Source organism: Cricetulus griseus, chromosome 4 (genome assembly GCF_003668045.3).
Source record: "Cricetulus griseus strain 17A/GY chromosome 4, alternate assembly CriGri-PICRH-1.0, whole genome shotgun sequence".
Lineage (NCBI taxonomy): Eukaryota > Metazoa > Chordata > Mammalia > Rodentia > Cricetidae > Cricetulus > Cricetulus griseus.
Genome location: NC_048597.1, coordinates 204129515 through 204142802, shown reverse-complemented (window position 1 = coordinate 204142802; position 13288 = coordinate 204129515). Strand labels below are relative to the sequence as shown.

The 13288-nt window shown below is 41.4% G+C and overlaps 1 protein-coding gene across 5 annotated transcripts in view; it reads left to right on the top strand.

The window, feature by feature from the left end:
• The first annotated feature begins 617 nt into the window (after positions 1-617).
• Positions 618-13288, top strand: part of U2surp (U2 snRNP associated SURP domain containing) — a 53873-nt gene continuing 41202 nt past the window's right edge. For 2 of the 5 annotated variants that reach the window (XM_027410936.2, XM_027410934.2), the window contains exons 1-2: positions 721-873; positions 10027-10071. In XM_027410936.2, coding sequence (XP_027266737.1) covers positions 829-873; positions 10027-10071 — 90 coding nt within the window. In that variant the 5' untranslated portion in view covers positions 721-828. Of the gene's footprint in view, positions 874-10026; positions 10072-11866; positions 11999-13288 lie in introns of all 5 variants that reach the window. The other 3 variants (XM_027410938.2, XM_027410933.2, XM_027410937.2) reach the window with 3 other exon arrangements.

Here is a 13288-nt window from a genome sequence, read left to right as displayed (position 1 = left end):
TGAGGAAACCCGCCCACCTGAGTTCGATCCCCGGATCCCATCGTGGTGAAAAGGTGAGCAACTACTCCTGCAAATTACCCTCTCATCTCCACACGGTTGTTGTGGCGTGCCTGCACTACGACGCAACAAGGAATAAAAAAATAAAATTTACACGTATGCTCCTTTTATAACACCGTCTCTACGATTTTTTTTTTTCCTTTCAGGCTCTGCAGGTAGCACGCTCAGACGTCCTCAACAGTTTTTTATCCGACTACCCTCGGGTTGGGCCAAATGCTTTTTCCCAACTCTGCAGTCACACTAGCTTACTGCTCACCATTTTAACGCGAGCAGATGGCAAATTTGCCTTCCCACCAAGGTCTGAGCTGCCGAGGGGCCGTGGCGCAAACAAGTGTCCCGCCGGCCATCAGAGCGACTTCCTTAGCGGGGACGCTCGCTCGGCCCACGTGGCTACTGCGGCTCTCCTTAAGAAGCAGCTTCCTTTCCTCCCCCACAGGAAGTAGAACCCGCTTGCATCTAACACCGGTTGGCTCGAGAAAGAAAATGACTGAGTTATCAGTTGGCCTTGAAAGTCGGGTCAAGGAGATTCCCTAAATTCCGCGGCCGCGTAACGTGACGGGGCGCCGCAATCCACCGGAAGGCGAGGGGAGTGGGCGGGGCGCGCGAAGCGACTTGACACGGAAGTCACGCGGTACGGCGCGTCTGGGTTCTCCGTTTCGGCGTTCGGCTGCTCAGCCTGTCAGGACTCTGGCGCGCTCTGCTGCCATCGGCTCTTTCGGTGCTCGACTCACCCGCGCTGCTGCCTCCGCTGAAGGAGGAGCAAAGCTCAAGATGGCCGACAAAACGCCAGGCGGATCTCAGAAGGCCAGTTCAAAGGTAGTTTCTTAGAGATCTCCGTCCGTCAGCGGGTCTTTCACTGTGGTCTGGGGCTTCCAGAAATCTGTGGCCTTCGAGAGATTACTGGGGCGAGGGCCTAAGGCCTGGTCTCCACAGTGGGCCTGGCGCCGCTGCACCAAGGTGCGCAGGTTGAGAGGCCCGAGAGCGCGCGTCCGTCCCGGCCGGGATTCAGCCCCACACTAACGTGCCTGGGGGCGGCGGCGAGCACGGCTCGCCCCGCTTTTGGCTTTGGGGTCAGGCCCGTGATTGAGATACTGGTTCATCGGCGTCCTTGTGTCGCAGCCTGCTGCGCTCGCAGGTCGCGGGCTGGCGTCTGGGAGAGGCGGGAAGGTTCCCGGTCTTAAGTGTCTATTTCTCTCCCTCACCCCCGCCTCCTTTATTTTGGGTCTCACCAGCCCCGGCCTTCCCCGGTTCCTCTCATACCCTCTAGGAAATTAGTCTGGACGGTCTCTAGTGTGGGAGAGACCCCACTAAGGGGATGGCCTCCGGGTGGGACGCGGGGAGGAGCAGCTCTCTGTGCCTCGGCTTCCACATGTGGCTTTTCCATCACTTCTTAGGAAGCGAAAGGTGAACGCCACTTTTGAGGGCCGCAGACTTGGGGTCTCCACCGCTGTGTGGGGTTTCTACTGGGAAGGAAAAGTACTGTAGACCTGGAAAGTGCCCAAAGGATATAGCAGCGCCTTGCATTGAGTTTACCGGGAGCCCGAGCACTGCTGGGGAAACCGTTGAGCCGTGAAAGTAGTTTGTTAGTAAGGTTGTGTTAACATCTGGTATTAGTTGCCATCTTGACCAGGGCGTTTCATAGTTTTTTTTTTTTCCTTCTTCTCGTATTTTGTGTTATTTTGCTCGGAGATTCTCATCCCCCCAACTCGGTTATTGAAGGTAATAAGTACTGCCATAAACCAGTTGTGAGGCTTTAGATGCAGAGACAAGAAGTTGGGTAACACTTAAGTCTAGGGAATTAAAAGTGAATGGTTATCAGTCAGTTATTAGGTAATTAAGTTTACAAGAAAAGGTCTTGAATTTGCCGTTCGATTTGAGAAACAACACGTAGAATACTTGCTCTCTGTTTCTAATAAGACTTGAGTTTTCCTGCCGTTTTGCTAAATGATTGCCCCACATTTACTTTGCAAGTAGCGATGGCCATAGTAGACATTCTTTAGTTATGTGAAATTATGGTAGGGGTGCAGTTTTGGTTGCGCTTACACCAAACCCTTACTGTAAGTTAGTTTCTTTCTAGTAGATTTCCCCTCCTCACCTTTCTTGGGGAGAAGGTAAATAAAGGGGTACCTCATGATGCCAGCCTTCGTTTCAGACCCATGACGAAAACATCTTCTCACTGTGTTAGAGGGCTGTTATTAAAGCTAGCCACATCCATAAATACTCTTGTTTTTTCTTCTCAAAGTATTAAGTATCCCCTACTTGAGGCCTGGATACATTGAAAACTTTTCAGTGTGTTCAGACTTCCTGCTAAAAGAATACTTCTCCGCCGGGCGGTGGTGGCACACACCTTTGATCCCTGCACACAGGAGGCAAAGGCAGGCGGATCTCTGTGAGTTCGAAGCCAGCCTGGTCTACAAAGCTACACAGAGAAACCCCGTCTCGAAAACAGCAACAAAAAAGAATATTTCTCATAGCTGTGAACGTGTGGTTGCTCCCTTTTAGTATTAAGTAACTTGTTGGATTTTTTTCTATAAACACTAGTTATTTTTTTTCCAGTTTATAGTCCTTTAGATATTACTAACAGGTTTTTTACTGGTGTCTGCAAGACTTAAATTTTTTCCATGATTTCTCTATTAGTACTGAAGTGCTGTAATTGAATGGCAAGGTTATATAGGTTTTGAAAAGAAGACATTTGCATTCAAATCCTGACTTGGTAATTAAATATATTTGTGATAATATTAAGGCACATTGCTTAATGTCTTGAGCCTCAGCTTTTCTCATTTTATTACAGATGAATTTTTTTTTTTTTCACTTTTGAGACGGGGGTTTCTCCGTGTGTAGATTTTGTCCTGAAACTCTGCTGTGTATGTCAGGCTGGCCTCGAATTCACAGAGAACTGCCTGCCTTTGCCTCCTGTGTGCTGAGATTAAAGTCGTGCCGCACCAGTGTTCTCCTGAGAAGATCTTTGTTACGAGGCTGATTGAGTTAATGTCTATAAATGTATAGTAAATTTTACTTCCTTTTCTAAATCTGCTTATCATCCACCTCATCCTACTTACCTGTTTTTTTTTTTTTTTTTTTTTTTTTTTTTTTTCCCTCTTTTGGTTTTTCAAGACAGGGTTTTGCTGTGTAACAGCCCTGGCTGGCTGTCCTGGAATTTGCTCTATAGACCAGGCTAACTCCCAGAGATCTGCTTGCCTCTGCCTCCCTAGTGCTGGGGCTATAAAAGTGTGCACCACCACACCTTGCTGGTGGGTTTTTGAGTAGGGACTCATGCAGCCCAGGCTGATTTGAGCTTCCAATATAACTCTCAGCATCCTGATTCTCCTTCCTTCCATTTTCCCAAAGTTGGGATTACAGGTGTATGTTAAACATTTCCAGCTCTCTTTTCTTTTGAAAGGAAATAGAGAGCACTTGGTTCTTGAAGTGCCAGGATACACATTGATGCTGTGATCTTAATTCATCAGCTATCACGATAACTGCTCAAATTGTTGTTTTTCACTTTGAATATAAGTTCAGACATTATTGTAAGATCATATTGGCTAGTACAGCAGTATTTGGAATTGCCAGCCTTGGTTTCTTTCTCTGAAAATAACAGGTATTTACCTTTTATTCTACAGTGTATATCGGGTAGATAGATACTTCGGTTTCATGTTCCTTGGTAGTTACATTTCCATCTATATGGATAGAGGTGCTTATTAGTCATTGAGGAAAATGTTAACTTTTACAAGAGACAGGGCTTTTGCCATTGACAATGGTGACTCTCTCTCTTTTACAAAAAGTGTGTGTGTGTATGTGTGTGTGTTTGGACCCTCATGCCACAGTGCATTTGTGAAAGTCAGGACACTGGGTTCCAAGGATCAAACTCAGGTCTCCATGCTGTGTGGCAAGTGCCTGTATTCTGTATTCTGTATACTGTATACTACTGGGCCTCTTCATGTCTCTTAATTATAAATACACAAACCACTAGGATTCTTTTTAGCCTTAAGATTAACTATATATTTATAATCAAATGATGTGCATAGTGTATGTAGTTGTCCCTGTAGGTGGACTTGATGGGGGAGTGTCCCCCACATTCCCATTTATTTTTATATAATTGTTCTATACATTTCATTTAATATCTCCTGGTAGACATAGAGTACATTTTAGAAATGAACAGAAATTTTCCATTCCATCTTTTTTCTATTTTACTAAAGTATTTCTTGGCCTTAGGAGGGGTTTTTGGAGACTTATAGCTTTGTTTCAGAGGGGAGAGACATAACCTATGGTTGTTAATCTAAGATATTGCTAAACATTAAAAATAGTATATTAAAAATTTGTTATTTTGTTGGGCAGTGGTGGTCCATGCCTTTAATTCCCAACACCTGGGAGGCAAAGGTAGGAGGATCTCTATGAATTTGAGGCCAGTCTCAAATTGGTCTACAGAGCAAGTTCCAGAACAGCCAAGGCTACACAGAAAAACCCTGTCTGGAAATACAAACAAAGATTTTTTGTTATTTTGATGTGTGTGTGTGTGTGTGTGTGTGGTGTGTGTGGTATGTGTGTGTGTGTAAGTGTGTGTGTGGTGTGTGTGGTATGTGTGTGTGTGAGTGTGTGTGTGTGTCTGTTATGTGTGTGTGTGAGTGTGTGTGTTTGTGTGTGTCTCTGTGTGTGTGAGTGTGAGTGTGTGTGGTATGTGTGTGTGTGTGTCTGTGTGTGAGTGTGTGTTGTGTGTGTGTGTGTGTCTGAGTGTGAGTGTATGTGTGTGTGTGGTGTGTGAGTGTGTGTGTGTGTCTGTGTGTGAGTGTGGTGTGTGGTGTGTGTGTGAGTGTGTGTGTGGTGTGTGTGTGTCTGAGTGTGAGTGTGTGTGTGTGTGTGTGTGTGTGTGTGTGTGTGTGTGTGTGTTAATACAAATGAGGATGTGACTAGGATGATAATTTCACTCTGGCAGTGATGATACCTGTTTCCTTTTTTTTTTTTTTTTTTTTTTTTTTTTTTGGTGTATGTTTATGTGTGGGCATGGGTTAAGGTCAGAAGACAGCTTGAAGGAGTTGGTTCTTTTCCTCTATTATTTGGGTTCTGAGATCAAACTTAGGATTGTCAGACTTGGCAGCAAGTGGCTTTACCACGTAAGCCATTTTGCCTGTCCTAGTCTCCCCCCCCCTTTTTTTTTTTTTTTTTTTTTTTTTTTGCTTTTAAAAAATTATGTCTCTGTGTAACACTTCTGGGGAGATGTGAACCAATGTCTACTTACTCCAGATAGGGAACTGACAGGCAGATCAAAGATACCAGCAAAGTCCACTGTGTTATATTGGGTTATTTACAAGAATATGGATGAGATGTTATTTACAGGAGCAGAAATGACTCAAAAACAGCTATTTGCAATTGTTCTGAACTTTTTCCAAGCAGCTCTGCTTGTCTGAGAGTCTTCTGGGCAACTTGGCTGATTTCTTTCAGGTGGCTTTGGTCTGAGAGTGTCTCTCAGGAGTCTTCAGCACTTAATTTCTCTGAAAAGGTAGGAGTCTAGGGTACCTGGTTAGTTTCAGGGACTTCCTGAAGCTTTTAGATCGTTAGCTTCCCCGAAGAATACTCCCTTTAGGATACTGTGTTTTAAGATCTCTCCAACATGCAGGTTTAGTTTGGAGGGAATTGTTGCACACTGCTATCAAACTACTGAATCTTTGAGCATGTAGTATTGAATTGAAAGACTGCATACTAGCAAAAAAAAGTAATGGTTAAAAATAGTAAAATTAGGGGCTGGAGGGATAACTCAGCTGTTAAAGGCTAGGCTTACAACCAAAAATATAAAAATAGTAAAATTGGAATCTATTCAAGTCTTGAGATTCCTATTTATTTTTTTCTGTGTGGGAGTGTGTGTGTATGACAGAGAGAGAGAGAGAGAGAGAGAGAGAGAGAGAGAGAGAGAGACAGACAGACAGACAGACAGACAGACACGGGTGAGTATTTAAGTATGAAACAGTCCAAGCAGAATACAAACTTTGAAACTTCAGCTCTTCATAGTTTGCTAGCATGAAACTGAACCTTTAGTATGTCATGATTGGAATTTTATCTTAAATATAAAATGGTTAATGTTTTTGGTGATTGATGGTTGGTTGTGTTTTTGAGTAGAACCAGCGAGTATGGCACTACCTCCCCTTTTTCTTTGAGACAGGATCTTACTCTGGTCCAGGCTAGCTTTGAACTCAATATGTAGCTTAGACTGGCCTTGGAGTCTAATCCTAGCACTCTGGTTACTGAATATTTATAAATACTTACAAAAACTTACAAATATTCAGTATCCAGAGTGCTAGGATTATTAGGCCTGATCTTATGTCCAACTTGAATTTAATCTCTAGTTCCCTCCCTTCCTTTTTTTTTTTTCTTTTCCTTGCACCCTCCTTCCTTTTTTCCTAGACATGGTCTAATGGACTTGCCTCAAACTCTGTGTAGCTTTGGATGACTTTGAACTCTTCATCTTTCTGTCTCCACCTCCTGAGTGCTGGGAATACAGGCATGTGCCACCTCCTCTGGTGTGTAAAGTATTAGGGATCAAACCAGGACCTTGTACATGCTGGGGAGGCACCCTCCTAATGGAGTTACATCTCAACTCTGAACTCAAGAGATCAGTATGTTTTAGACCTGATTTTAGATATATTTATTTTTATTTTATGTGTGTGGGCGTTTTGTCTGAATGTAATAATGTATGTATATCATGTTTGTGCCTGATGTCCAATGAAGTCAGAAGAAGGTATTAGGCCCCTGGAACTGGATTACTGTGAAAAGGCCATATGACCCACAGGCTGAGAACTGCTGCTCTAGCTCCTGTGTTTTAGAGGAGTTTTCAGAACTATTTTGCTAGATTATAAAGACTGTTGGTGTTAAAAATATTATCTTATTGTACTGATTTGTTTTCTAAAAGCCTTTCTTTTAATTCTTTTGGCTTTTATTTCTGAAACTTACCCCTTGGAAAGTAAACCTTAGAAAATACAGTCATTTACCGTAGTGGCCAATGAATGAAGAAATCATTTGGTGTACAAGTTGAAGACTTCTGTTTCTCTAACCCTTTTTACAAATAGCAGCACTTTTGAAATAAATAAAAAAATTTTCTGTGGGATTTTAAAATAAAAAATGAATCTGTCAGATTGCCTCTTAAACTGTTGTCGCTGGGAATTAATTCTAGGGCCTTTTACATACTGAGTGCATACTCTTGTCATTGAGGTGCACCCTGAATCCCAGAAATATGTTTTGAAAGCCAGTGACACTTGAGGCTATTGTTAAGAGGTCTGTTCCTCAACTTTTAGGAAAATTTAGAGATATTAAAAATGTATTTAAGTGTTTCCTATTTTGATAGTATTTATGAGTATGAGTAAATAACTATTATACAGAATGTTTTAATGCTCTTAAAGTTTTTAAAAACTAAATAAAAAGTATTTTATGTGTAGGGGTATTTTTCCTGCATGTATGTCTGTGGACCATGTATGTGCCTGTGTGGACATTGTATGTCTCTGACACCCATAGAGACCAGAAAAGGCATTGGATCCCTTGAGACTGGAGTTAGAGATGATTGTGAGCTGCTTTGTAGGTGTTCAGAATTGAACCAGGTCCTCTGCAAGAGTAGCCAGTGCTCTTTAATTATCCACTGAGCCATCCCTCCAACCCCCAAATTGTGTGTGTTTTAAGTGGAAACCTTGGTTTGGCTTGAATAGCCACTTATTAATGAATGGGCAGAGTGGTATGTAGTCTAGTGTGTAGCTTTTTTGGTAGGTACTTATGTATAAGTCAACAGTTATATTGAAGCTCTTTCTCTTGCGTGGTCTTGAGTGTGATGCTGAGATATAACATTTCAAACAAGAAATGTGAAGAGTTAGAGGGAGCATGCTGTGTAGTGGGAGAGAGTCAGTACACAGAGCAAGGCAGAGTATCTGAAAGCAAGGAAATGATGTTTGAGCGGGGAGATGGGGAGCTGTCCAGAGCTTAGTGGAATTTGATTGATTGCTTTGAACAGTGAGCAGAGCTTTGAAGGTTGTATTTTGGGCATTAGAAAGAACTGGGGAAGATGAAGACAGTAAATAATTGGGAAATGAATTGTCAAGTGATCAGTCCAGGTAGTGTTCAGTGCACTTTCATGGGGAGAATAAAAGGAACTAAGACTGGTTTGGACAGATAATGACTGGGCTAAATTAGAGAACTGGGAAGTTCTTTAGGAGAGTTGTTCTCAAATATAGATTAGAAAGAATTTGAAGGCTGGCGGGCCAGAGGTTAGAGATTATTGCATTGCTGGGTTTATGAGGGATTACTTCAAATATCTTCATATCTTATCCTAGATGTGCTTCCTGGCAGTCTTCCTTTCCCTGCCAGATTAAGATTTGCCTGGCCAGATGTGCTCTTGTGGTATAACTATATTGTTTCAACTGCCTTTTTTCTTTAGTGTTCAGGGCAGCAAAATGGCTCAGCAGGTAAAGGGGCTTGCTGGCAAGCCTGACTACCCAAGCTCAGTCCGAGACTCAAGTGGTAGAAGGAGAGAACTGACCTCTACATGTTGTTATTTGCCCATCTTAGTGTGTGTGTGTGTGCGCGCGCGCGCGCGCACACACACACACACACACACACACACACACACAAAAGTAAGAAAATCTTGTGAACCTCAATTTGCAGCCCTTTGTTAATCATAGGTCTAAAAGTAAGTGATCTGAATGCTGGGTAGCTCAGCAGCATATCATTGGTAAAAGGTTTGCAGTTGTTTTACTTTAGCCTTTGGCTGAATTTGTCTTTTGTGGAAGTAGGCATTTGTTACTTTAGATTTTCTAATTTCCAGATGACTACAGACATCAAGATGTATTTTACAGAGTTTAGATGGTAACTATCCCTGCACCCCACATCATCTAGGCATTGGTGGCACACACCTTTAATCCCAGCGCTTGGGAGGCAGAGGCAGCAGTTCTCTTTGAATTCGAGGCCAGCTTGGTCTACGATTTCCAGGATAGCCAGGACTGTTAGACAGAGAAACTCTTGTCTGGAAACACCCCCTGTCCCCCCCCAAAAAAAACCCCGAAAAACAAACAAATAAACAAACAAACAAACAAAAGAAATAGATAGCCAGCACTCACTCATTCTCTTTCTCTGAGACAGGGTCTCATTATGTATCCTTGACTGCCCCAGAGTTTGATATATAGGTAGACCAGGCTGGTCTCAAACTCACAGAGATCGTCTGCCTTCTTGAGTGCTGGGACTAAATGGCTGTGCCATACCAGCCTGGCAGAAGCAGCTCTCTTAAAGCAAGTTGAAAATGGTAGCTGATGGAGAGTTGATAAGTTTTTCCTTTCCTTGAACTAGTTCTGCAGTGAATGCTGTGCCTTCTTGTACACAGTGAAGTTAAGGCGTGTATTTGTGTTTGTTGAGTGACGAGAGAAAGGAAGGCAGGTTTCTGTGACCTAGGAAGTACTGCTCTGACTGTGTTAGTGCTAGGACTCGGGAGAAGCTTTTCTATGTTTTGCTATGAATAGTGGTTAGGTTTGCAGCCTGTAAAATGAAAAGGTAGTTACAGTTCAGATTTTTTTCATTTGTATTTGTGTCAGATATTTAGAAATATGCACTGTTAATTTTTAATTTTTTATTTGTTTGTTTGTTATATCTGAGACAGGGTTTCTCTGTGTAGCTTTGGAGCCTATCCTAGAACTAGCTCTGTAGACCATGCTGGCCTTGAACTCACAGAGATCTGCCTGCCTCTGCCTCCCGAGTGCTGGGATTAAAGGCAAGCACTACCAGTACCCTGCACATTGTTAATATTTAAGAATTGACTTAACACGTCTGTTTTACCTTGGGTCACAACTTTTTTTTGTAAGCCAGAAAATGCAATTATGCTGTTCAGTTTCATTAGGTGAACAAGCAATGGCTGAAAGCTAGGGAAGATTAAACCTTTGCAGCATAAGAAACAGTGTAGAAAGAATTTCTGATCCTTTAAATATTTGCTTTTGTTGTTTTGGTACATAGAGCCGATCATCGGATGTACATTCATCAGGATCTTCAGATGCACATGTAAGTATAAACGATAGCATTTCTCTTTTTTCTTTAAAAAATACAATTTCTTTTTACATGCTAAATGAATACAGTTTATTGTGTCAACATATAATTGTGTCTGCTTTTGTGTTTTGTTTATATAAACTCAAATTGCATTAGAAACTTGACATGTGTATTTTGTTTTTTATTGTGCTTATAAGATTCTGTGTACATAAATGTGTTTGTTTACATATTGATTGCCTTATATACACCTCTTTCTTGCTGCACATTGTACCTGCCTATTGAAATCCTTGCAAATCAGCTGGATTGGGAAGTGCTAGTCAGTTCTTTCTCATGATACAGTGTTCCACTATAGCAAGGTAGACATACTTGTTTTCTTACTGGGTATATGCCTTTTCTGTTTAAAGCTTTTTGACATTTTGAATACTGCAATTAATATTTTTTCCACATTATGGCATTCAAGGTATGGTGTGCAGACTCCTATAAGCTGTTGAGAACCTTTTGGGAGTATGTGAACTCAGAGCTATTTTGTAGTGGGGGCTTTGGGAGATGGCTCAGTAGGTAAAGTGCTCGTCATAGTACTGTGTGAAGGCTGGGCATCGTGGTTTGTGTTTCATTTAATCTTTGTCCTGGGGAAACAGATGGGTGGATGGATCCCTGGAGCACTCTGCCTAGCCAGCTTCTGTGAACTGTGGAGTTCCAGGTTCAGTGAGAGATCTTGCCTCAAATAATAAGGTGGCAAGTGACTAGGGAAGATACTTGATATCAACCTATGGACTCCAAACTCATGCACAAACAAGTGCACACGTGCTCTCCCCCATGCTTCACGTAGGCCAAAATTAAAACCCTTTTGTAAAAATGCCAGTGCATTATTTGCCTTTCTCATTGTGTTAACATTTTCCTTGAAACAACTGGAAGGCAAACTATTGGCATGTTAGCATGAACAAGGAAGTGACTCCAAAATAAACTGTTGTATTCATTCCTATCATATACAATAAAGTATGCTACTTTAAGGATGTTTTAGTGGGTGAGCCTGGATAGAGGCTATGCCTGTAACCTCAGCATTTGGGAGGATAATGCAGGAAGGGAGATCATGGAATCATGAATTTGAAGCTGACCCACTATTTTAACAGACCTTGACTCAAAGAGTATTGTTTTTAGTAAAGTTGTAAAATTATGAAGACTCAGCTCATGTGTGGGTCTTTCATTTTCATATCCTGTGTGATGAAACAAGTACATATATGGTCTGCTGCTTACCAGAGTATGAAGTTTGTAGTAAAGCAACTGAGTTGAAGATGAAACCACTTCATGAACTACCGCTCTTTTTTTTTTTTTTTTTTAAATTATTCTGTATACAGTGTTCTGTCTGCATGTATCCCTGCAGGCCAGAAGAGGGCACCAGATATCATTACAGACGGTTGTGAGCCACCATGTGGTTGCTGGGAATTGAAGTCAGGATCTCTGGAAGAACAGCTAGTGTTCTTAACCACTGAGCCATCTTACTTGAAAGAATGCCTGACATATAAACTTGTTATCTGACTTGGGTATTTGACAGATTATTTTCTTGAAAGAGAAGGAAAAAAACTTGTTACTTCAAGAGTAACAAATATTTCCAATGTAATATTTGAGCTTTCAAGGGCAAGTCAGAGTTTTTGAAAACCTCTTAAGGAATTTACTTATGAACTTGGTGTTGTTAATAATGTGTTTTTAGATAACCTGAGAAATTTATCAATATGTAGACACTTTGGATTAATTCTAGTCTTTAGTACTATGGATGCTATTTTTGAAACCATTTTTAAAACTTTATCCAAAGATGGATGCATCTGGACCCTCAGATAGTGATATGCCAAGTCGAACACGACCTAAAAGCCCAAGAAAACACAATTATAGGAATGAAAGTACTCGTGAAAGCCTTTGTGATTCTCCTCATCAGAATCTCTCAAGAGTGAGTATTGCTAAAGATGACAAAGGATGGCTAAGAGTTTTACTCTGTCCTTGATTATGGTGGTCTTGTACTTGTTTCATTTTATACTATTTGAGATTAGTATTTTTTATTAACAATATACTCCCATTTACTTAAAGAAGAATTTTAGCTTATTAGATGTTTCATTGAAGATGCTTGTTTAATTTTATTTGAAAAGTAAACATTTGAATGTAAAGTGATTATTGTCATGTTTATTGAGTTACTAGACATATTCAGGCAATTAAGACAGTCTTTGGATCTGGTGACATTGTTCAGTAGGTAAAGGTGCTAGCTGTGCAAGCCTAGGAACAAGTTGGATCCCTAGAACCCATGTGTAGATGGATGGAGAGAAATGACTTTACAGAGTTGTTCTCTGACCTCCACAGACATGCCTTGCCATCCACACCATCTATCCACAATATGAGCACACACACAATGTAAAAAAGGATCAAGTCCTTATATTCTAAGAGCTTATGTTCTCTCTGAAAACAAACAGGACTAGATGTTAGTCACTTGGGTAAGTGGAGTCCTGGGACAATCAGGGACATAGAAAGAAGCTCTCTTCTCTCTGTGTGTACATATGTGTGTGCGTGCGGGTGCAAGTAGAGGCCAGTGGTCAACACTGGACATTTTTCTCAGTTACCACACCTTGTTTACTGTGAACCAAGGTCCCTCATTGAATCTAGAGCTCCTCTTCCATTCTGCAAGCCTGGCTAGCTATTGAAGCTCTCACCTACAGTGCCGGGGTTACAGACACATGCCCCACTACCACTGGCTTTTTGCATAGGTGCTGTGGATCCATACATAGGTTCTCATTGATGCAAACATTTCACTGACTGAATTATCTTCCTGCCCTTGAGAAATGGGTTCTTTACTACAAAATATCCCTGGGTCTTTTAGTTTTTAAAAAAATCTATTTAAAATAATTTTTCTTGAGTTAGGTATATGCTATTGGTAGCATACTTGTCTAGCATGTATGAGGCCCTACATTCAGTTCTTAGCACTATTTCTAAAAAGTGTACAACTTAAATAATTTTTCTTGTGAAAAAATTCAGAAAACATTGTCTTCAGCCAGCATTGAACACTGATCATACTTTTTTTTTATTTTTTATTTTAAAAAGACAGGATTTCTACATAGTACTTTATATCTGAGTACTGTTGTGTAGACCAGGCTGGCCTTGATTGTTTGCTTTTGGTTTTTCGAGTCAGGGTTTCAATGTGTAGCTTTGGAGCCTAACCTGGCACTCGCTCTGGAGACCAGGCTGGCCTCGA